The 24,613-nt window shown below is 41.5% G+C and overlaps 1 protein-coding gene across 2 annotated transcripts in view; it reads right to left on the bottom strand.

Moving 5' to 3' along the window:
• Nucleotides 1-21,791, bottom strand: part of dntt (deoxynucleotidyltransferase, terminal) — a 93,368-nt gene extending 71,577 nt beyond the window's left edge. For both annotated transcript variants that reach the window (XM_030748538.1, XM_030748539.1), the window contains exons 1-3: nucleotides 21,598-21,791; nucleotides 14,211-14,385; nucleotides 11,561-11,671 (exon numbers count right to left, since the gene is read on the bottom strand). In XM_030748538.1, coding sequence (XP_030604398.1) covers nucleotides 11,561-11,671; nucleotides 14,211-14,385; nucleotides 21,598-21,791 — 480 coding nt within the window. The remainder of the gene's footprint in view (nucleotides 1-11,560; nucleotides 11,672-14,210; nucleotides 14,386-21,597) is intronic.
• Nucleotides 21,792-24,613: the final 2,822 nt, after the last annotated feature.

Genomic DNA, 24,613 nt, shown 5'->3' with positions numbered 1-24,613 from the left:
CAACAGAGTTTAGCCCAGCTCACCCAGGAGACGCACTGACCCGTTTACTGCAGCACATGGAAAGGGAATGACCATTTACAGCACACAAACACACACACACAGCTGGGTTCTCCTCACAGCATGTGACAAATTGGAAAAGCAAGCTTGTTATTGGATAGGTGAAAGGGCACACTGGTGTTGTGCAAGTGTTTAGTGAGCAGGACGTGTTGCAAGCAGTCTGCGTAGATGTGCTTGGACCAGTGGTCTGAGGCTCCCAGAACCTGACTCAATATAAAAACCACTGGGTAAACTTCAGATTGTCCAAGGCAGAGATGAATCAAAGATTTTTTTGTGATTGAAATGTAGGCAGGTTTGAAAGAATGCACTCAAACACCTTGCAACTGCAGGAATTTTACATTAAAGATTTCTCAAGGCTATCAGAAAAACTGTGGATGAAAAGCAGGAAATGTTACCTTGTGAGGCCAAGGGTGTACTTTTCTTAGAGAAAAATATTGCATCTATAGATATTTTCATTAGCGATTGAGACGTGGCAGCATTAAACAAAAAAGAGCCAAATATTTCCCTCAAGGAGTTTTTTTTTTTTTTGGTCATTTTGCCTCTGTACACCATCATATCAGCTTAAGGGCTTTAACAGAACCACAGTCCGGTTCCTTTGTTGTTTCAAGACAAATTAAGCTGATAAAAAGTGTTGAACTTGCATTTGGTAACTATTCACTAGAATTCTCAATATGAGGTCCAAAGTGATGTTGATGTAAGCAAACGAGGCCCTCATAAAAACTAAAGAGATAGCAAAAACTTTAGCAGTGGCCAACTCGACAATGTGGTATTTTCTTAAAAAGAAGGAATGTAATATCCAGCTCAGCAACAGAAAAATGGCCTGAAAGACCACAAAAGAGAAATAAAGTGAATGATCACAAAGATAGTGATGTTGTGTAGAGGGAAATTTAAAAAAACTACACCACTGTCCAAATACTTACGAGACCAAGTGTATTAATTGCTGCAAGTTCCTCACAAACTCCTAAAAATGTTGTTATATTTCTTCATACCCAAAGAAAATGTATTATTAGATTTGAAGAAAGTTTCTGTACTGACTGAAAAAATGAAAACAAATACAATATTCAGATAGCTCATACAATTGTCTCACCTGTGGAAAAATATAATTTTAATCTGCTATACACACAAGCGCACACAAAAACACACACACATATAAACACGTACGCGTGGCCTCGCCTCCGGTCTGTCAACTGTCATGTTGTCGAAGCAGCTGTGTGGAATCGGCGCTGCAGGCTCAAAAATCCATCCTGCATATGCGTTCATCTAATTAATGAGGAGTTAAGACTGGTAGGGGGACTTGGTGTGCAGGGACGTTGATATAGCACGCCGATTTACCCCCCACCACTGGATATCATGGACATGCCTGCAAGTCATGTTCGCACAGCAGCCCGCCTCACTGCATGCTCAAAAAGGCACCATGAAAGGAGGTCAGAGAACCCACTGAGTAGAGTTTTAACACGATTAGCATCTAAGAGATGGATTTTTATCTGTCCCATATCTAATGAATAAGTAGTGGGCACATGCCTGGATCTCTTTTTTTTTTTTTTTCTTATGCGACTTTAAAGTTTTACGGTTCTTACAATGAATAAAAAAGAATTTACTTTTTAAGGATGGCATGAAAGAGATGTTTAAGGCATTTGATTAAACCAAACACAGACATGGCCCCATTGTTTGCTTCAGTTCTGTTCCTTTCTGAGCCTTTTGTTTCCTCTGTAAGTTGGGTAAAGGATGTATTCAATGTGATGCATTTAAGGTTCAGTGCTCCAGTATCCCCTCCAATCGTCTCCTCATCTGTGACATGTCAATGTTAACAACACACTTGAGGTCTTTTACTGCAAGGGAAAGAAGTCAAGATGTTTAGCTTTCTCTCTTTCTCTTATTAGCTATTTCTTCCCCTGTGTTTGCCAGTATATATCTGCTTGAGGTTATACACCAGTCAACCACAGCATTAAATGGCAACTTTACTCTTTAACAACAGCGACCAAATGCACCCCATACATCACAAAAACTGCTCAGGAACAGCAGCCGGAACACGAAAAAGAGCCCAAGGTGTTGATACGGCCTCCAAATTCCCTATATCCCGATTCAATCAAGTATCCGAGGGATGTGATCAACACAGGGCAGACCCTACTACACACATAACCCAAAAAATCTGTTGTCAAATTCCCAGTGCTAGACACCACAGGCGATCCCAGAGGTCCCATGTCCATGCAGCAACAGATGGCACAAGGGGGACCTGCACAGAACTGGCTGATTGGCGTATACAGTATATGCGCATGCATGTGTGTTGCCATCATATAAAAAACATCTAAAGCTGCACATCAATCACACAAAACACAAGTCTACATCCGGCTTATCGTTAACATATGACAGCAGAAAACTGGAAGCTGAGCAGACAGAAAAAAGAGAGGCTGTAAACTTGACTTATGTGCATAAATAAGGCGTGAATTTCCCAGTCACAGTAAGACAACAGGAGTGGGAGAAAGCACAACAAGAATGGGTAGGTGGCTAGGGTGGTGTTAGACATAAGAAAAGGGCATGCAGAAGTAATGCAGGAGTAAAAAGAAGTGTGATGGTGAGAGATAAAAAGAGAGTAAGGATGAATAAATCAATAGTGCATGACTGTGGAATGAAGGGCTGCTTGCTGCCAGCATGTGATTGACACCTCACTGGGGTGCTGTTGCTGGGACGATGCTCATCCTCTCTTCGTGATTGTTACACCACTCTGAACTACTGCTTCCTCCTCCTTCACACCACATCCTGCTCTTCCGGATATTCCTCTCCATCCCTCCTTCCTGAAATCACTGCAGGTTTTTCCACACTTCCTTTGTTTGTCTAATGGATACCTCTATATATAGAGTTGTAAGCACAAAGCACATCATTTAAAGTCCCTGGGTGTTGATTATTTGCTTTACCACATTGTATTCTTGCAAAACAAAAGAAAATGGTTTGGTCAAATTAGGAAAAAAAAAGTGTATGTGTAACAGTGAAATATAATCAACTTTCTTCTGTTTTATTGTTTGAGGATTATTACTAAAAGCAAGGGTTTTTATTGGAAAAGGGAGTTGTTTAGACAAATCCAGATTTTGTACCCTTAGCATGCCCCATCATGTGCTGCAGTAGTCATAAGGAATAGCTTGACATTTTAGCAAATGCTTTTTTTGTAGACAACTAGATAAAAAAAAAAAAAATCAATCCCACCCTCTCACAGAAGCTAGGATTAAAATTGTCAGTTTCTTTAACTAATCTAAAAGTGCAACATGTTCTTGTGGTTTTCTATCCATATTTTACTACTGATATATATATAAGGAGGTGATATGACACTCCAAGATTCCTGAATTGGATGACCTATTCCATAACGCCAAAATGCTGGTTGACCCCACCCAAAATTGCCAGTCAACAGTAGAAACATATCAGCCAATCATGTAGTGGCTCTGACACATCTGCACAGTAGTCATGCAATCTAAAAATGTTCAACAATTCAGCAATCTTATTGTTGCAGCCATGTTTCGAGAAGCCAAAGAAGCTCATTACAGCCATAGACTGTACATAAAAGATGGCAATTGACACAATGACTGAAAGAACATAGTGTTATCAATCCCAGAAAGCTTGGTTAGCAAACTGTATAGGTGCATGTCACAGCCCCAGATAACTGCTAATTTGTGCTAAGTAATAAATACAAACAAAATACTAAGCTTCCATTCACAAAACCAGAGCAAAGACTTCTTTAATGGTCTGCTAGTGCAATTAATTCTCCAGTAATCTATATTTATCTATCAGATATCTGATAGATAAATATAGATTGCTGGATATTTATATATTTATCTATTTAGCAATCTATATTTTTTTATCAGATAAAACGCACCAACACAACACATAAAGTTTAGAGGTCCAGTTCAGTGACTACAATTAGCTGAGCTGTCACCGAACACTTGCTGGCTACACTTGCCTACACTAATCAGTCAAGGTGCCCACAAACCCAATAATGTATAACTTTATTAGTTTAACTGTAACTGATTTAAAAAAAAAAAAAAAAAAAAAAAGGCTTTAAAAAAATAACCCCTACAGTTGTAATAAAATTTTGAGGTAGCTTTTGAGACTAAAACCACGTTTGTGGTGAAAATGTTTGTTTCCACTGTAAAATTGGGCATTTTAACATCTAGTCTATGGGGACCGGCTTTCTATTGGAGCCAGACTGAAATAATCACTCCCTCCAAGCACCTGCTGTTTTCAGCGCTGTGCTTGGTTTTTTGATCCCTTGAGGTTACTGCTTCATTACGATAATTAATTTATTATATAGAACTGGATACCAGACATAAGGATAGTAAGCATATAGTCAAGGGGAAACTGCTTCCCAATGACAAAACATCTAGTTTTGCTTTTGTGTTGTGTCATGGTCCCCTAGTCCTGAACATTTAGTCCTGCATTCTGCGATGGTGTCCAGGTTTTCACAAGTGCATGATAGAACAATCTGGCCAGCAACGGTCACATCAGATCCTGTTTGGAAAGTGTTATCCAGTCAGGAAGCACTCCTGGGGGAGCACAACAAAGCGCTTCACCTCCTCCTAGAAATCACTGACACAAAAGGTATGCTGAAGCAATTCTGCCCAAAGCCAATGCCTGGTCCAGCGCCAGCCAATCTCCCACAGCCCCCAGCCACTGCGCTTCCATCACCACCCCGGGAAAGGATGGAGACTCACCTGCTGGCACCCAAGATTTTTTTCCAGTGAGTGGGAGAAATGTTGAGGGCTTCTCACACAATGTTCATTAGTGTTCCCACAAAAATCTCTCTCATACTCATTGGATGGGATAAAGACTGGACTGTTGGTCAACCGTTTGAGGGGCAGTGCGCTGGGAACCAGGGATTTGCTGAACAGCTAAACCTCACCCTGGAAACTCTCCCAAAGGTCCTCCATGTAACTGCGCTGAATAGATGCTGAATTTTCACCTAGATCACTCACCAGACAACCCATGTTCACCTGATCCTTTCAGGAAACCACTGTGAGTACATTATGTTTCTATATCTATTATGCTCCAGAGACTCCACTTGTGCTCGGCTATCCCTGAGTTCAGCAACATAATCCCTCAACTGACTGGGCCAAGAAAAGAATCACAGGGTGGACTTCCCTTTCTCATGAAGTTTGTTTGCAGTCTGCTCATCTGCCCGGTGAATCCTCACCACAGGAGAGCATATTGGCTTCGGACTTGTCTATGGTACGACGTGAATACCATGATTTGGAAGAAATGTGCCGCAAGGATCGGGCACTTTCTTTATTCTTTAGCCCCACGACTACACCATTGACCACCTTCCAGGCACCCTCTGTCAACCAGCCATCTTTACAGCCACTCCAAGCCAGAACGCAAAAGCCATGGAGAAGTATGTTCAGGACTCTCTGGCCGCAGAGATCATCCACCCTTCTTCTTCGCCAGTGGGAGCAGAATTTTTCTTCATTGAGAAGAACAAGACACTGCGCCCCTGCATAGATTATCCAGGATTTGAATCAAATTACTGTTAAGAATAAATACCCTCCTTTTTTGAGTTACTCCAGGGCACCAACATCTTCACAAACTGGACCTCTGAGATGAGTCAAAGGCAGCATTCAACACACAGCTGGCCATTTTGAATACCTGATCATGCGATTTAACCAGTCTTACCTCTCCCAAGGTTGTCTTCCACTGGGCCCCTGTGGCTCAACAGGCCTTTGATGAACTCAAGTGCATGTTTGTCTCTGCCCCAGTCCTGGTCCAGCCCGACACCTCCAAACAATTCATCATTGAGGTCGATGCTTCAGACACTGGTAAAGGGGCCATACTCTCTCAGAGATATAATGACACGAAGCATCCTCGTGCCCTTTTCTCGTGCCATCTTTCAATTGCTGAACAGAAATATGCTGTGGGTGACCGGGAGCTATGGGCATGAAAATAACACTTGAGGAGTGGAGGCACTGATTCACAGCAACCGTTTGTGATGTGGACCAATCACAAGAACTTGGCTTAAGAGTCTGCTAAATGTCTCAACACACGCCAAGCCAGGTGGGCCATGTTCGTTGCTCATTTCAATTTCAATATCACTTACGAGCCCAAAAGGGGCCCAAAACATGAAGCCATACACCCAAGCCTATCCACTGGGTCCCTGGTCCCAACTACTGTCCAGGTGAGAAGGTGCGGTTGCCAGCCACATGGTTCTCTGCTCTTCCTGGCTGATTTGCCCATTTCTGTCTATCGCTCTTCTTTTTGCTATCTCTCTCTCCTTCTTTAGACAAAAGAGGGAGAGAGAGTGTGTGTGCGTGTGTGAGCCTGCTTGTGGATTTAAGGGACAGAGTTCACCTGGCTTCCCTTTGGCATCACACCTGCAAAGCATTGCTGATTATGCACCTGATTGCAGTTGGGCTCATTACAACTGACCTACTTTAGATGGAGGCTTTTCCCCATTCAATGCTGGATCATTGCACTGTATGCGGTAATTCAGCTCCTTGCTATCATGAATACTACTGTGGAAATTGTGACTTTGGACCTACCTGCACTCTCTGCGTTTAGATGCCCACTGCTGGGAAGAAAAGCAGCTGTTTCAGAGAGAAAGAGAGGCTGGAAACTGAGTTTTAGAGGAGCCAGACCCACCAAGAGAGGCCAATTACCTGCCCCACCCCCACCCCCGCCATGCCACACGTGGGAGACCCACTCATAATAACTGCTTTCTTTGTTAATACAACAATAAACATCCTGAACTTTTATTCATGCGTTTTGTGATTGTGTCCAGGTCTTCACAAGTGTATGACAGTGCGGCCTACTGAAGATGTGAGTTGGTGTCCGGTCCTGTTTGGGTCATTATACTCTGTATGTCTCTACTTTACAGTGGGATGATGTCACAAAATTACACTTCTGGGCTTTTGGAACATTTTGCATATCCAGTGAATAATTGACTTTATAATTGGTTTTCATTATGGAGGTTAAATAATGATATGTCTTTCCGTCCTTAATGAACCAAATCCATCAAAGGATTTATTTTGGCTGCTTTGTGGAGAAAAATGTACTCACTGCTTTTCAGTGACTGTGTAAAGGAAAAATCCTTCTTAGGGAAGCATGCATCAGGAGAGGAATGTAGAAGTCTTAGAAACATTGTAGAAACAACCACGCAGATATTCTGCAATCAATCCACTCATTGTTAGCTTTATTTTTTGGAGCTGGTAAAATTAGAGACCAGAGCTTGTTGGAGATGGTGTCAGATACAGGCAACTACAAATAAATATATTTGTTAAATAAACAGCAATAATTTATAGCTGTCTTTTATATGAATTATTTTTTTCTAAAAAAGATATATAATCTGGTTTGTAAAAGTTCTGGTGACACGTAAATCAAGCGAGTTTCATATAAATGGGCACAGATATTCTAGTATAATCAGATATTCATACTGCATTCCATAACCTAAAAAACTACTAGGTGTTATCATCAACATCATCAAATCTAGCGATAAAGATAACAGCAATAACTGATTTAAATTTGGTCAGTCTCCACTTCAAGGTCTTCTCACTGGGCAGCACTCCACCTTCTTCACTCCCCTCATCCTATTAATAGGTCAATCCCGCCCAGCTCCTATAACCAGTTAGGATCCTCACAAAGTTCGGCTCAGTTTGAAAAGTTGATGTTTGCACAAGTCTAAGGTATGTAACAGTCTTCAGTGCATGACCTCCAGGAACAATGTGAAAATAACACCAGCACTGGAAGTGGTGGAGACTTGTACAAGGAGACATCCTTGAGAGGGAACAGCAGTAAAAAAGAATTAAGTCTGGGTATGTTTAGATATTTTATGTAATATGCAAAGCTTCTGGATAATTGACAAAGTGCCATAGTGAAGATCAGATTTTGAGAGTCATGCAAATGCTTGACTGGTAGAGGCTTTCTTTCACTTTTATTTTTGGTTACAAGGAATCATGGTTGTGGTTGCTAGGTGACAGTAGCATCGGCTAGTTGTGGCACACAGCAGTGTAAGTACCAAACACATACTGGACTGCCACTGTATTCCCGAGCCAGATGAGCAGCCTGAAAGGAGTAAGACAAAAATGTACAATAACTGTCAGCTTTATATAAATCCAGTTCAAGGTCACAGGAGCCATTCCCAGCTGTCACAGGGCAAGAGATGGGGTACAGGTCACCAATCTGCCGCAGGGCCAACATACACAGAGACAGACAACCATTCAGGCTCAAATTCACACCTACATCAATTTAGAATCCCCTAACCCCATGCAAACTCTACACAGGAAAGCCCCAGGCTGGAGTCAAACCCAGGACCTTCTCGCTGTGACCTTCTTGGCTTCTTGCAATGCTAACTGCTGCATCACCTTGCCGGCCACTTTATATAAACAGATATATAAAAATATAGCATTTGATTATCTGATTTTATTCTGTAGCTTTGCTGCATATGAACTTTTGTAAGAAACATTACAAAAGCTTTAGTGTTACAAATTCTCCCTGCCTTTGCACAAGCTTCTCCTCTGAGACTATTTGACAACACAGTGCTGCCAGCTGACATCTAACTCGCTAAAGAGTAAGAATGAACTTTTCAAGCACTTGTTATTGAAAACATTCGTGGAGGAGGAGCACTGATCTATATTTGGCCACTTTCCATCAATGCAACATAGAAGATTTAATGCCAAGACTGACAAACAGCAAATGCCACTGTGCAGATCTGTACATCTTAAGTTACTAATACCTCTGATTCTCAGAACTGGCAGAGTTATATTAACTGATTAATTTTTCTTCATAACAGTTTCATAATTTTCCTTAGGCACCAGTCACATAGGCATGGAGACCAGTTTGCAACTCCCTGGTAACAGCTGATCACTAGAAAAGTATTAGTATTCCCTCAACAACCCCTAAGGTTGCTAGTTGAAATTGGTAACAAAGATGCATACAGTGCTGCACCGGAAACTTCCTCATAATTGCTTTGGTTGCTAGTAGATTGACACAGTCACCTGTAGTTTGTATGGAAGACACCCAACTTGCCTGAAAACACTCGGCAACTACTCACTAAGTGATAGGAAAACTGTGAAGAGTGCAGCATTAAGTGGAAATAGAGACCATTCGTCATCAAAATAGAAGGTGCACCTTTTCAAATGTGTTGGTTTCAGCAACAAGGCAGAACTTTTACTTTGAAGGCAACTGTGCTCCGTTTCACATCGGACTTTTTCAAGTTTCACTACCACTTGATGGTGACTTACTAATACTACTACTACTATACTACTACTTCTCTTACTACTGCTACTACTACTAATACTCATACTGTTGTTACCACAGACAGTATTAGTATTAAGTAGTATTAATTCACATACTCTTTCATTAGATGTGTTTGCAACATTATTTATTTATTCATGATATCCCTGCTATGACAATGTTTCCAAACGAGTCAGCTAGACCAATTTGAACAAATGTCCTTGATATATTATTATTACTTATACAGAAAATATCATGAAGGCTGCAGAGTCGAGGCGCAAGCCACAGTAAGATGAGCCAGTATTAGCTTGGATTGCTCACTGAGAATTGGAAAAGCTGCTCAAAAAGCAGGCAACAAATCAGTTATTAAAGTAAGTCCTCAAAGGCTGGCCTTTTTCCTAACTTTGTATAACTCACCATGTTAACTGTAGCAAATGCTGTTAGGGGGTGTCACCTTTCTTTGGCTTAACTTTAAGCCTAAACTGTGTAAATATAGTTGTTACCACAGACAGTATTAGTATTAATTCACATACTCTAAAGCTTTTTCATTAGATGTGTATTCACATCATTACCGTCCCTTGAAATCAGGCAGCCAGCAACGTGGCTCAATAGCACTGCTGCACTACAGGTGATTGGCTCTTTCTTATTTCTAAACAGGGACTTGTTTTCTAGTCACAGGGCAACATAGTTTTTATTTCTGTCTGACAATTAAAACAATTCTGTAAAACTGTGAAGAGTTTTACCTGTGGTTCTCTCAGGGCCACAGCTAGAACCTTTCCCTCTAATCAGAAATTCTGCTTTGATGTGGCCTTATGCAGAGATAATGAGTTAATCACTGGGATGGGGAAATTGAGTGGGATTGCCAATTATGAAGTTAATGCTGTGGAAAGAAATGGGGGGATAGGAATTTGAACAGCAGCTCTCCTGAGGTGAGACCCAGGTGGGTGTGCACATCTGTACCTGCTTGTCCATGTGGACAAACACGTGTGTGTGTGTGTGTGTGTGTGTGTGTGTGTGTGTGTGTGTGTGTGTGTGTGTGTGTGTGTGTGTGTGTGTGTGGGTGTGTGTGTGTGTGTGTGAGTGTGGGTTTCGTACATGTGTGTGCATCTATTATGTACATTTGCCATCAGTGGGAAGTGAAGAGTCATTATGGAACAAATGCCCCACAGGCCCTCTGTAAGCTGTGCTTAATAGGTCTTATGGAAACTCATCAGTAGGTCTCCACAGTCCTGCATAAACACACACACTCACACACACACATAGCCACTCGGTTTACAGTAAAGTTGCACATCTGAAACCTCCAAACTCACCATCAGAGACAGATTTAGTTACAAGAACATGCTTCTGTGGCAGTGCACAAAAAGAAAAGGGGAAACAACTAATGATGTGTTTCTCCATACATCCTCCATTTCTTCTTTTAAGTTCCTTCAGGTCACAGCGGCGCTATTAAATTTAGAAGCAATTAACATTTAGTCCATGGTAAATTATTTTTAGATTACTTGTTTAGCCCACATGTACAAAATGTCAGGAAATGCTGAAAAATGTCAATCAAAAGTTACAAGACCCCAACGTGAGCTCCTTTCATTGTTTGTTTTCTCTATGTAAGCGTCAGAAACCCAAATGTGTTCCACAATGATAAAAAAAAAAAAGTAGAGAATAGAGTAGAGCATCAAAGCTTCACATTTTTGGAACTGGACACAGCAGGACTCACAATGCAATGGTTTATTCCTGGGTTGGTAAATCCATTGACCATTTGTTGGCATTGCCTTTTGGCAATTTAGTGTAAATTGCTGTTATTGCTGCAACATCATTTCCCCTCCATTCTTTCACACTAATCAACGCTTAAGCCAATTAACTACTTTGCCATTCTGTGGGGGGAACCTGAGCGAACCCTTCTTCAGCAGCCCGCTTTACCCACCCCTCCATCCCTCCCTCCTCACCCGCCCCGCCAGATGGCGAAGGGACAGATCCATCATTGCTTGTGAGGAGTGTCACGTCCGCTGCCCGTTTCAGCGTAGCGCAGCGCCTCAGGGCGTGTCCGTGCCAGCCTCCGTGCCAGGGATCGTAGGCATGTCAGCTGTTGCACCTCAAACGTGCCGCAGCTGCAGATGCTACTCATTTGCAGGTTAATGTATTTTGGGAAGAGTTGTGTCAGAGCGCCCGTGAGTGAAGCAAGCCAGCCATCCAATTAAAGCAGAACAGATTAGGGAGCTTTTTACATTGCAAAGTAAGGGCGACAGCCTCTGGTGGCTAAACATGTGAAAATGTGGTTCAGAGTGAGGCTGGAGCATTTTCTTACCGTGAAAATCTGGTTATTGTTCTGTGTGGTGGTCCGTCTCTGGCAGGCATATTGAGACACTGTGGACACGGGTGTGGGTGTTGTGCCTTCCGGCAATGCAGGCAAGGTGTCCTGTGTGCAAAAATAACCAGAGAATCATGACCATAAACATACAGTCATAAATTGCGTTAATTTCTGAGCCCAAATTGTTGACAGGCTAAATGTGTAAATGTGTGTAAGGCTATTCCCGACGAGTACAGAGCCAAGAGTTCAAATTGAATTACATAAAAACGTAGCCATTTGCCTTGGAGAAGTTATTTTTATGACTGTGTGTCTCCAGGGCAACAGGCTAATGACACTCATCTCACAGTCTGGTGGCATCCAAATCCATTACGCTACCTAACCCGTGGCATTACAAATCTGCTTGCCATCATCCAATTTGCCTCCTGTAAATTGCCTTTTCATTCTATAAGAAATGGTTTCCCATTTGTAATATATGTGTCAAAAGGATTACCAATGTAATATTAATATTCTCGCAGACAATTAGACATCACAAAAAGGGAACATTGTGTCCATAAAATTCCCCGTGGATTTGGCAGGAGAGTGACACAGAGAGGGGAGGAAGAGGAGGAAGAGAAAGATGGAGAGATCGTCACCACACGGTGTTGACTGGGACCGATGCTGCAGGAGGAACAGTGGTGTCTCAAATAGATAATGAAAAGAGGTAGTACCTCTCACACTGCTGGGCTGAATCAACCACTAAGGGATTCAAAAAATGTTCATCATTTATTCTCTGCCAGGAGCCTTTCCTGTTCTTCACAAAAAAAAAGAAAAAATTGAATAACTTTGAATATATTTCACGGCGCAAATTTTCTGCCAATCAAAAGTAAAACTCTCTAACTGTTTTCCTTCTAAATACAACACGGGTGTTCTTCATCATTTTTCCACCTCAGCTGCAGTTTGCTTAATCCAATATGGGATTGTGGGTCCGTGGAGACAAAAACGCATCTATGCATCAGCATGCAGAGGTTGGTTTTCCCCATCTGGGCTCGGTTATTATACAGGCCTATAACTGTGCGGAAGCTAAAGCTCATACACTGATCTCAGAGGCAGCGTATCCCCTCCTGGCTTTCTCTCCAGTGTCCTCTCCACCTTTGCTGTATGGCTTAGAAGTAACTAAACTAATGTGTGCAGTCTACACACTGGGGTCTCATTTCTTCACACACCATCTGCTGAGATGAAAAGGTACAGCAAGAATTGCAGAACCTCTATGCTCTAAAGCACAGAGACACTTCTAGGCCTGCTCCTCCCTCCACGTTAATGCCTGTCGCACAGTCAGAGGATGGCACTCAGGTGAGTTAATAAAATCCTCTTGATCCGACGAGCAGGGCAAAGGTTACTGAGGTTCTACCTGTTAAGGGAAAACCGCTTGCCCCTTTGCTTATTCACGAATCCACAAACATCATCCTCAGCCCACACGTTCACAAGCCAGATGCAAACTCCCTTCCATTTTTGTTCCTTTGAAGCAAGATATTCTTACATCTTATCACATCTCCACTCAAACACACTAAACAGCTTCTCTGCAAGCCAGGAAGTAATAGAAAATATTACATTTCAATGGGTTTAATACTTAAAATTCCTCCCTGACTTGCTGTGGAATATTTATGATAGCAAAACACATTGCATCTCCAGACTATCATGAGGAGCCGCAGGCAAATGTGCCCAAGAAGTAGCCTGTTTGGGGAATATTTTATCTCCTCATGGTAGCTCCTTAAATGGATTTATCACTCATAAAAAACAATCTACTGGAAGCACCGTGCACATAAATGCCACCGTGCGTTAACTCGTTTGCTTCAGAGACGAGCTGCATCGCAAAACAAGCAGAGGAACGGGCCTTGTGGTTACCTGGGGAGATGGGTCAATAAATGTCAGCATGGCATCATTAGCCTCGTCTCCTAATGACGCAGCCGACAAGAATCATGCCATTGATGTGCCACACTTACGTGGCCCCTGAGGAGACATCGCAACTGCAGTATCTCACGTGGAGGCACAAACACAGCAGATTTCATCGTGACCATTAAGGCCATTGCAGGCTGTTAGGAGGAAGCATAGATGGGGCCTGGCATACCGGCAGAACCTGACTGTTTTTTGGGGGTTTTTTTCTGCAGGGTGGAAGGAAAAGAAGACAGCATATTTCTTTATTTTGGATCCATATGCTGCCAAGCTCTCATAGTGCCATTCACAGGGGAAAATATGTGTGTCTGTGAACATGTGTATGTGTCTCTGTTAGTGGGCTGCTCTGAGCCCTGACATCCAGCTGATGGGTTCATTTGACACTCCCACGCAATATGGAGGATGTTTCTCTCGCTATCAGTGAGGTGAAGTGCAGTAATATGAGCAGAGACAGAGGGAGAGTTAGATGTGTCCTTTTTATAAGAGCTCCCTGTGAGGGGGTTGACATTATAGATTTGCAGTGGCAGGAAAACCTAGATGCAATACATACAATGTATACCCTTACAATATAGATGTCTTTCATTTTAGAAAAAAAAAAAAGTGTTACATGGTTGTTTTTCCCCAAATGATCATTTCCTGTTTTGTTTGTAGTGCCATCTAGTGCTATCCAGTGCTAACCATTTATGTATCTGTTCTCTCTGATTTGTGACACACAAACCTGAATAAGGTGTCTAGTCTCCACAGCAACAGGTTTCCCCTCTCTCATGCTGTCAGTGAACCAGCTGATGTCCAACACGTGCATGACAGGTAGATTCTTCAGATGCCGTCCTTTCAGCCACGCCCAAACAGATGATGCCGGGCTATCCTCCGACACCACGTGAGTGACCGCATCGCTGTGGAGGAAGTGAAAAAAGAGCAGTTTCAGCGCAAGTTTAGCAAATTCTTGATAGCAAACAAAGGAATCTATACAATAAAATTCTTGCACAGAGAACAGACATATTCTCATTTCACAAATTTGAAGTGTGAGCGTAAATCTAAAATATACAGTGAGTTTCCAACTTTGCCAAGAGTGGCACAGAATGGCGCAGTGACAGCTGTGAGCGTGAAGCACCATGAAACCAAAACTAACATTTGAAACAGAGCTGAGGAGAACCAGTGTCAAAACTAAGCAACCAAAGGTCACAGTGAAGTAAAACTCAACCAAAAACTAAGTGTACAAATAATTAACTGCTGATTGTTGACTGTAAATTAACAGTCGTTATCCATTTTTTTCCTCAGGAGGATGCTTTTATGACTGTGTGACAGTCACAAAAGCATGCAAAGACATGCAGACTGCTGCTACAAACATTAGTGAAACAATGAGTCGCTCACAGGAGCTCAATGAATTCCAGCGTGGTACCGTGATAGGATGCCACCTGTGCAACAAGTCCAGTCGTGAAATATTCTTGTTACTAAATATTCCACAGTCAGCTGTTAGTGGGATCATAACAAAGTGGAAATGAATGGGAACAACAGCAACTCAGTCATGAAGTGGTAGGCCACATGAAATCACAGAGTCGGGTCAGTGGATGCTGAGGCATATAGTGCGCAGAGGTCTCCAACTTTCTGCAGATTCAATCACTACAGACCTTCAAACTTCATGTGGGCTTCAGATTAGCTCAAGAACAGTGTGTAGAGAGCTTCATGGAATGGGTTTCCATGGCTGTGCAGCTGCATCCAAGCCTTGCATCATCAAGCACAATGTAAAGCCAAGACATTTTGGACAATTTCATGCTCCCAACTTTGTGGGAACAGTTTGGGGATGGTCCCTTCCTGTTCCAACATGACTGCACACCAGTGCACAAAGCAGGTCCATAAAGACATGGATGAGTGAGTTTGGTGTTTACCTTCCTCTTGTTGTCTGCCATTTTGTTGCGGTGAGTTTCTTCTCCTTCCCTAAAAGTTGTTAGTGTATCATCACTTTACCCTCACTCATTTGCTAAGCTCCACCTCCGCAGATTAATGAAGTGATGGCTCTGATAAGTCAAATATAATATGACTTATGGGGACCGGGTCTGCAACCACTCGCAGTCAGCTTCTATCTTCAAAGTCAGTTTGCTGATAAAACAACAAGATGGAGTCCTTCTGCTATCACTCTGCAACTGAATGGGGTCAAGTTGGTAATTGCATCCAATCTGTTTGTGAATAAGTGATAAATTGGCAAAAATCACAAATCTGTTGCCATCTACATACACAGAAATTCCCTTTAAATAGGAATTTACATTAAATACTTTTGCTTTTATATAGGAATATAACCAAAATGCAACCAGCTGTCAGCCAGTGGATCAAGTACCCTATTGCAAAGAGACACACACGAGTTGCACTCATCAGTGCAGAGTGACTCAGATTGATTGCAATATGTTGGCAATAAATTAGATGGCAATTATTCACAAACTTTTCCAATCTGTCTGAGACTGATTGCAGTGTGTCCAAGTTAAACCATGATTGTCTGGAGACGGGTTGCCTCCCACCAGGTGACCTGTCCAATTTCCTTGCAGTCAAACTGGTCACTGCAACTAATTGTCACGGAAACTGAAAACATTCAAAGCCATCACCAGGCAACTACCAATATTCCCTGGTCACAAGAAGGTTCATTCCTATGTTCTAGTTTTACTCTATAGTGCAGGTCCAAAAAATGGACCGATTGCTCAGATTGTGAAGAAAGCATGAAAGTTGGCATGGAAAAACTTTAGGTAAAGCTTAATAAATTTAGGGGTGAACACACATGAAATATGCATAATGAGTGGGCATGACACCTCATGTTCAAATTGGCTGCCATAAGGTGCGGAAATGTAGGGAAAAAACAGGAAAATCCTGAACCATCAACACTTCTGCCTTGAAACTTCTGAAACTCTTTATTTTAACACAAACCCCTTTGATTACATATTTATTACATTTCTGTACATTCCATGCAAATGAATATTTAATGAGCTCATTTGCATACATCAAAATGTGGATGATGATGTAAAGGTTCTATATTCAGCGAACAATATTCTTTATCTTAATTGAAAAAATTCAAGTCAGTGTGAATACAGCAAGAAAAAAATTTCAACAACAGATAATTCCAAAGCTCATTTGCAGCTGGCTGCATATACATTTTGATGACACTGCAGGAAAACAGGTTAGAGTGAAGACAAAGACAAAGAAAAAAGGTCTATTACACAGTAGTTTTATTCTAAAGCAGAATAGAAAATCTATGAGTCATTTTTTATATTGATCCATGCCGCTGGGTAAACATGAATTAGTACAATCATCTTATTTATCCTGTTTTAAATCCAAAACTTAATGGCTAGAAAGAACATGCCCATCTACCAGGACAAACAACATTTAATAAGTATCCATCCGGCCCTCTACATTGTGGGTAAAATTGTCCACCGTTTCCACAAACTAATAATCTTCCAACAAAAGTCACTAAAACACATGACATATCCTAAAATTTAACCCTATTATTTGTGTTATGTTGATGTTTGGTACCTGAAAGAAAAACACAATGAAAGCTGCCCTGTGACCTTCAGCCATAAACACGATCGAGCCACTGGAAGGCCACCATAACACAAATGCATGTGTCCTCGCTGTGTGTGTCTATTTGTTTATTTATTTGTTGTCAGAAATATCTACATGAAAAAAAAATTATGACCTAATGCTCATAATGATATTTAGTGTTCACATGGAACAAATCAGAATACCCTACAGCTGAACCATTGTGTCCCACAAGCTTGATTATGCACATATGCAAATTAGATAATTTGCATAAAGTTAGTCAAATGTATATACAGCTGGTAGATATTAACATTCAGTTGATTATTATTGAGGGTTTTTTTTGGGTTTTTTTTACCATGTTGACCAAAATTCAAATACGAGTAACAGACAAAACAGTACTGTGGCAGCCATCTTTAGTTACATTTCTAGTTTCACGTGTGTCCACTTCTTAAATCATGTTATATGTTCTAAGGAACTTATTGCCAAATCTGGTGATAGTGTGAGCGAGCAATCAGCTGTGCTAATTTGCTACATCAAGAGAGTGTGGGTGTAGTTTTATCAAATTTGACAATTAACCAGTCCCACAACTTCCATCTGTCATCAAGTTAATTTCTGAGAAGTGCAAGAAAACATTTCCCAACCTTTTTCTAACCAAAGACAAAAAAAAAAATCACAAAAGCAAATCTCAAACCTGATTGACTCGGGACCTTTCTGAGAGTATTTATGGATTAGGAGGATTTTTTTCACAGGATGCCTTCATCTTGTTTGATCGAAGGTTTTCCTTCACTGCTTGACTTTTTTTTTAAAAATGTTCCTGTCTTGGTCTCAGCAGCTTTTACAAAGAGCAAAGGGTGCAAGGGAAGCTTTTGAAATGCAGCTCAGATGTCAGCATTGCAGTCTAACTTGTGCAGTTGGGGGATCGACACTGGGTAAACAACAATCACCAAGGACCCCCAGCGCCTCCTTCGATCGTTTGATAGCTGAACTCGTTCAACCAGTGCTTCTCCGCTGAGACCATCTCAACAGGCTTTTTACTGTGGCCTCCTCCCCTGTGCTTCCTTCCTCAGAATCTAACAACCAGACCCAATCAGGCTGCCCAGCTGTGCATAATCACATTCAGCATGCTCCTCCTTTTCCTCTCTCTTAGCATGGGTAAATCAGTGGAAAGACTCCTCATGGGAGGTCCCAGCAGAGCTCAGGCTGGGGCCTAATTGGCTAAATCACTGGCAAAACTAATTCTCTATCTGCTCAACTTTCTGGCCACTGACTGTCAGCGTTTTAGAAGAAAAATCCTCCTTATCCTCAGCACAAATGTGATGAAAGAGCTTCTCAAACAGACACTTTTGAGGGGCGAAACTATGATCTCCAAAAGCTTAACATGAATTGCTGTCTAACCATAGTAATCGAGATTTGGCTCTTGGGTTGCTTTCTCTCCAAAATCACAGGGATTTGAGTTGCCTGTTTGGACCTAGATTGAACATTTTTGGGGAAAAATAAACTCTTTTCTTCAAACTATGTTTACATAGACCTAAAATTTGGATCCTTATCTTGATATGTAGCTGAGCAGAATGTAAAATGACAGACTGACATGCAAATGAGCAAGAAAGCAAGCCCAGAACCAGATTGTACTTCCCTGAATCAGTGGGACTCTGAGCCCAGACACAAGGACAGGCTAAAGTCAATGGGCTTTGATACAGAGAAGTCTCTTGAGTCATCGCTCTGCCCAGTTCCTGTCAGCAACTTCCTTCTGTCCTTTCTAAAAGTGAAAACCAACAAGCTAATCAAAGACTGTGAATGTCCAGAATAGATTTTTACACCATGGTGAGGTTTTGTTTCCCTTTTACGACTGCTCTACCATCTTAACAGAGATACATGATCACTGCAAATAGTACAGTGTAGTTTATCATAATGACAAAATACATGTGATAAAAAGAGTAGTTGTGGACTTGGTTCATTTGCTCATTGAGAGTTTTATCAAAGTCTTTTGTTGATAAGTAGCCCGTATAAGTTTTTTAAAAAACTGTGATTTTTCAACCACAGCTGAATGCACAGAGGTATGGTTACAGTGCAGGACTCTATAAACACCTAAAAGGACCCATCTGTAATAAAATCAAAAAATAGTCTCTGAGCTCATCATGACACCATTACAGTGTTTTATTTGTTCAACCAAAAGTCCAAACATCTAAACTGTCACCATTACTAAAAGGAAAAGCATCACTTTTATAAAATCCCCATTTAAAAAGTTGGAGCTATGAAATGTTGTAAGTATTATAGATTAGATCAGTGTATTCCATGTGGGGCCCTGACCCCTTGAGAATGGTATCAACCTTTAAATGTAGGAAATGCACATGTTGAGGGGAAGCTATAAGAGGAAGATATTTTTTTATAATACTTTTCAAGCAGTGACAGTTGTTTGAGGCTCTTTGCCTTGTCTACCTCTGCTGGTTTGTCAGATACGGCTAACAATATGATAACCATCCACAGCAGAGTGGCCAGTAATGTAACAACCAATCACAGCAGGGCATCCCTGCAACTGATTTAGCTCAGAGTGCAATCATCACTCCAAATGATCAACAACTTTTTAAAAAAAATATTGGGGGAGGGCAAAACTGGAAACAAATGTGCAAAGCTGTAGCTGATGACTTCCAAGGTACATTTCACACACCTTACAAGGGTTCAAAAAGATCTTGAAAATTTTACATGAGCAACCTCTTTGATGGCATAATGAATAAAGTATTTTTAATTCTCTGCCACTGATGTGAGTACAGTTATATCCAGACCTAACTGTGTGTGTGTGTGTGTGTGTGTGTGTGTGTGTGTGTGTGTGTGTGTGTGTGTGTGTGTGTGTGTGTGTGTGTGTGTTACTACCATTTGTGAAACAGCATGTAATGCAGCTCATCAGTCACCCAGGACAAACATGTCGATATTTGGATCCATGTTCACGCGCATGAGACTTGAAATTCATAAAAAGGGAGACTTGTGTGTTTGTGTGTCATGTGATTTTGTGTGTGTGTGTGTGTGTGTGTGTGTGTGTGTGGGTGGGTGGGTGGGTGGGTGCATACAAGCATGTTCCTTTATGCCCGGAGGAAAGCACACAGCGCATCTGACCATATGCTCAAAAGCAGTCTGCCTATAACGTGTGTAACAGTAGACACGTGAGGTGTTGCTATCAAACTGCAGCTGATAGCAGTTTTGTCAGCCTGCAGAATTAATGTCAGTTTGAGGCGGGCACGCTCTACTTCCTGTCGTTGGTTTCAAACAATTGTATCAAGCCAAGTGTAACCGTAGGAGCGCTCAAGCTGTGTTTCTGGGAATGCTGCCATGGCCAAGCTGGTGTGCGGCTGGCAGGCCCACTTAGACACGCATTTAAACACTCTCTCTCTCTCTGTGTCTCACACACAAACGCACACAGACTCTTACACTGGTTATAGTGTACTCATGGGGACACTTTGCCTAAACCCAGCACATATAACCTAAATCATAGGCTCAACTCCAACCATTTTTCAACCTTGATCTAATGTTAACTTAGAAAAGAAAAAAAAAAAAAAGCTGTCTTCACTTTACATGAAAACAAAGCAAAACAAAAACACCAGCTCACCAGAAATGCTCAAAATCTGAGCTTTAACGCCCAGCCCTGATAGCAAAGTCGACTTTTAAAATAATAACAAAGAAACCTGACTCTAAAGCATCTCTGGTGTCAAGCAGAGGACTTCTGCTGTGCTCATAGTTTGGGACTTTAAAAAGATACTTTCAATTAGAGACAGAAAAAACGATGGAGGCATGCTGCTTCCGTAATTACCGTGCAGTAGATGAATCATCATCCCAAAGAACAAGCTCACAAAACATCTCTTCTTAAGTGCGACTTAGCAAAAAAAAAAAAAAAACTTTCACCAAACTCATTAAAAAGTTTTGTGTGTGCTCTGTTACCTTTCTTCTATTGTTTGTAGTTCTCTTGCTGCCAACAAGCTGCAGCTGGTTTAGCCAATTTCTTCCCTTTCTTTTAACGTGTTTATGTGTGGAGCTGTGAGTAATGGCTCTGGGGGAAAATCCACTAAGGTGAAGAGGAGGCAGGATGGATGCCCTAACCCTTTTTAATTAACTATTCATGAGACAATAGTGGCTCTCTATTTAGCTAATTGGGCATAGCTTCTAGAAAAAGGGAAGAGGTTTGTAGGAAAGTGCCAAAAAGTAACATAAAAAATGGTCTTTTCAGTAATGTCCTGGCATGTTTTTTCCAACCAGATCAGTCTTTTCTGCACCTCAATGTCAGTCCACAAAGATTTTGTGTGCAGACAATCATTGCTTCTTTGTTTTTTTAGTTTTTTCAGACTACAATCATTTTTTTTAGGCATGGACATGACTTAATTCTTTAGTCCTGAGCCTTACTAGGGTTACACTAGAGGCCTTAAAAGTCAACCAAACCATTCTGCCCGGTTCCAGGAAATACAAACCCAGAAAATAATACTGTACCCCTTTACATTATAGCTCTTTAGAGCTTCACATTGAGAAAAGCTTTTAGGTGGCGAGCCCCGCCAAGTCTGAGAATGACAAAAATGGCAAGCTTTTTTTTTTTTTTTTTTCCCAACCTGAGGACGTCTTCCACAATAAAGCCCTTTGACCTGGCCAGCTCGGTCAGAAAGCTTCTCCTGCTGCGGCCCATTTTCCTCTCCACCAGGTACAGTCTGACATCCTCAAACTTCACCTCTTCCCGCTTGGGAGCGCTTGCTTCGGCTGGCCTTGACCTCTTCCTCGCATGCGGCACAATAGGACTGTGGAACATCTCCTTTGAGATGAGCTTTCCAAAGTATTTCTGGACCTCTAGGAATTGCTGCTTTTGTGAGCTTGTGTTAGTGTTGTTGTGTGCCGCTTAACTTCCAAAAGAAAAAAAAAAACACCTACTTTGGTAATGGCACAGTTGTTTTGTTGTTTTCTCTCTCTCTCTCTCTCTTTTTTTTTTTTTTTGCTTCAATTACCCAAACAGTGGGAGCAGAGTTGGTAAGAGTTGGCAGACAGGAAAAGCCTCTGGCAACAGGTGCTGAGGATTTGGTGTTTACCAAAAACCACCTGCCAAGATCGAATGATTGAGGATGTGAGAGGAGACACAAAAGATATTAAAAAAAAAAAATACTGTGCTGGCATAGTATTTACTCACTTCCAGTAAAATTTCTACAGCAAACACACGTTTGGAGGAAGCAAACAATTACTGATCCAGTGGCTTCTCAAAAAGCTGCTCAGAAAGTTTTCATGGACTTGAAATTCTGCTCCTCTTGGCTGGAACGAAGCTTCACTCCTGGGAGATGCCCGAATTCTGGTCACCTCACAAACCCCTCACAGCTGTCCTGCCATGTCCAGTTCGTCTCGCCACTCACCGTCTCATTATGTCCGGACCAAGTCTGCACCATCTGCTCTGCCGCTTTAATTAGCTTACTGCCTAAAAATGAAAGCCTTTGTGGGCATTTCCCCAGAGGGCCCACAAGCTCATGCACGGCCTTTGCACACATACAGGTACTTTATACGCAAAGTAAGATGATTAGGAGCATTTATCCGGGGAATATCACTGCATATGGATGGGACAGGAATGCAAACTGAAAATAGATTTAATCAGCTGAACTCATCTATTCCTTTTGTTTCCAAAGAGATAATTACAGCATGAGCCATTGTCTCCTGTTGCTATGATTCCTGTGCTACTGCGGTCAGGAATGTAAAAGAGGAGGTTTCTTCGGGTCTTTGCTGTAATTATCTGCAATAATGGATCTGCTTCAGTAGACCAAACAGGAATGATTTGTTGATTTAGGCAAAGGTGATGAAATCATTACAGGCCTTTATTCTACATCTAATTACCATAGCCTCTGTTCATTTCGTCACTTTAATAAGCACACCTTGTTTCTGTCTGCTGGACAGAAATTATTACACAGATCTCATTACCACGGAGTTCTGGGGGTTAACGGGTGTCACGGTGCAGACGTGACTAATTGTTTGCCTATTTTTCACTATCCCAATCAGTCAGTTGTATATGAGGGTGCTGGCCCCCATCCAAAGTGAGACCAATGAAATTCTAACATCACTAAGACAAATGGCTCTCACACTGCCAGCAGCAATCATTGCAAGAGCAATGAATCTAAGTTCCCTCCACCTGACTTCAGTAACTCCGTGGGGGGAATGAGAAAATTGTCTGATAATTACAATTATCGTACATATTCAGTTCAGTTTAGAAAGAACAAAGTGACAGTTAAATCTTGATATTTTTTGTTCCTTGATGCGTGGGGCTAGAAGATTTTAAAAAGACATCTATGTCGTGTGTAATTTAAAAGTAATAACATTTTAAGAGTTGTGTTTTGGTTTTTAACTTGTTAAACTATAATAGACCACTACAAGAGCAAAAAAATAGTCAAACAGCCCTGGAAGTAAGTGAAAAGAATTTCACTTACTTGCTTGAAGAATACTGAAATCAAAAGAGATACAAGTTGTAAGAAAAAAAGTAGCCCGTGTATATGAATTGACCATTTGAATCGGTGGGCAAAGGTGGGCAACTTCTGCTTTATACTTTAATTGCATTTGCTGATAACACACTCACTGGCCGCTTTGCTAGTTACACCTTGCTTGAACTGAGTTGAACCTCCGTCCGCCTTCAGAATTGCCTTCATTCTTTATGGCAGAGTTTCAACGAGGTGCTGGAAACATTCCTCAGAGATTTTGGACCATGTTGACGTGACAGCATCACACAAGTCGCTGAAGATTTGTCAGCTACATCAGTACCAGTCCAAAGTTTGGACACACTCACCCATTCTTATGAATGTGCGATGAGGGGTTAAAAGTGTGAAATTATATCCACATAGTTTGCTTTTTTTTCTTTTAGATGAAACACCTGCAAAAATGAAAACCTTGACAACATAGTTTTTCTGTCTCGGTTTCCATAATGTGTGAAAAACTGCCAGGTCCAGCCTGAAGGTTCGTGTTGGATGTAGCTTCTGGGTCAGAAAAATAAAGTCAAAGCAGAAGTGCCTTAAAGCGGCGTTTTATCTGAAGGTCGCCAGATGGGCTGTTGCTGCAAAAACACTTCTGGTGAGAAACACCTTTCTGCCCTGACCTCTGTGAATGCTGTTCTCTGTCTATTTTGTACATCTTGGTCAAAGCATGTTTCAAAATGGAGGATTATCTCTGCTAGACCGCATGTTTATTGGGTAACAAGATGTCAACCACAAGGCATTAGCCAATCAGCATGCAGTTTCACAGTCATACACAGCTCTCCCTGTCCATATCTGTTTTGTTGCAGCCCTGACAGCAAAGGAGAAAATTATTATCTCCAAGCTCCAAGCCATATATGTAAAGTAAGCTATATATATATATAAGGCTTGCTTGAGTTATTGCACAGATTAGTAAAGAGAGGCATATACCCTCCATTTATTGTTTATTATTTATTATTGCAACAGCCCTGGGATATGTGCTGTTTTTCAGTCTGTTTGTTTTAGCTTTTATTGTCCTCTGCAGTTAGCAGTCAGAACAGGTGATGCGTTAGGTGAGATGTGTCCCTCAGGATGCTCCGGGCTCTACTGTGGCAGCGGGATCTGTACAGGTCCTCTAAGGAGAGGAGAGCACAACCGA

This window comes from Archocentrus centrarchus, chromosome 15 (assembly GCF_007364275.1).
Source record: "Archocentrus centrarchus isolate MPI-CPG fArcCen1 chromosome 15, fArcCen1, whole genome shotgun sequence".
Lineage (NCBI taxonomy): Eukaryota > Metazoa > Chordata > Actinopteri > Cichliformes > Cichlidae > Archocentrus > Archocentrus centrarchus.
Note: the sequence above shows the minus strand (reverse complement) of the source record. Positions and strands in the feature narration are given on the sequence as shown.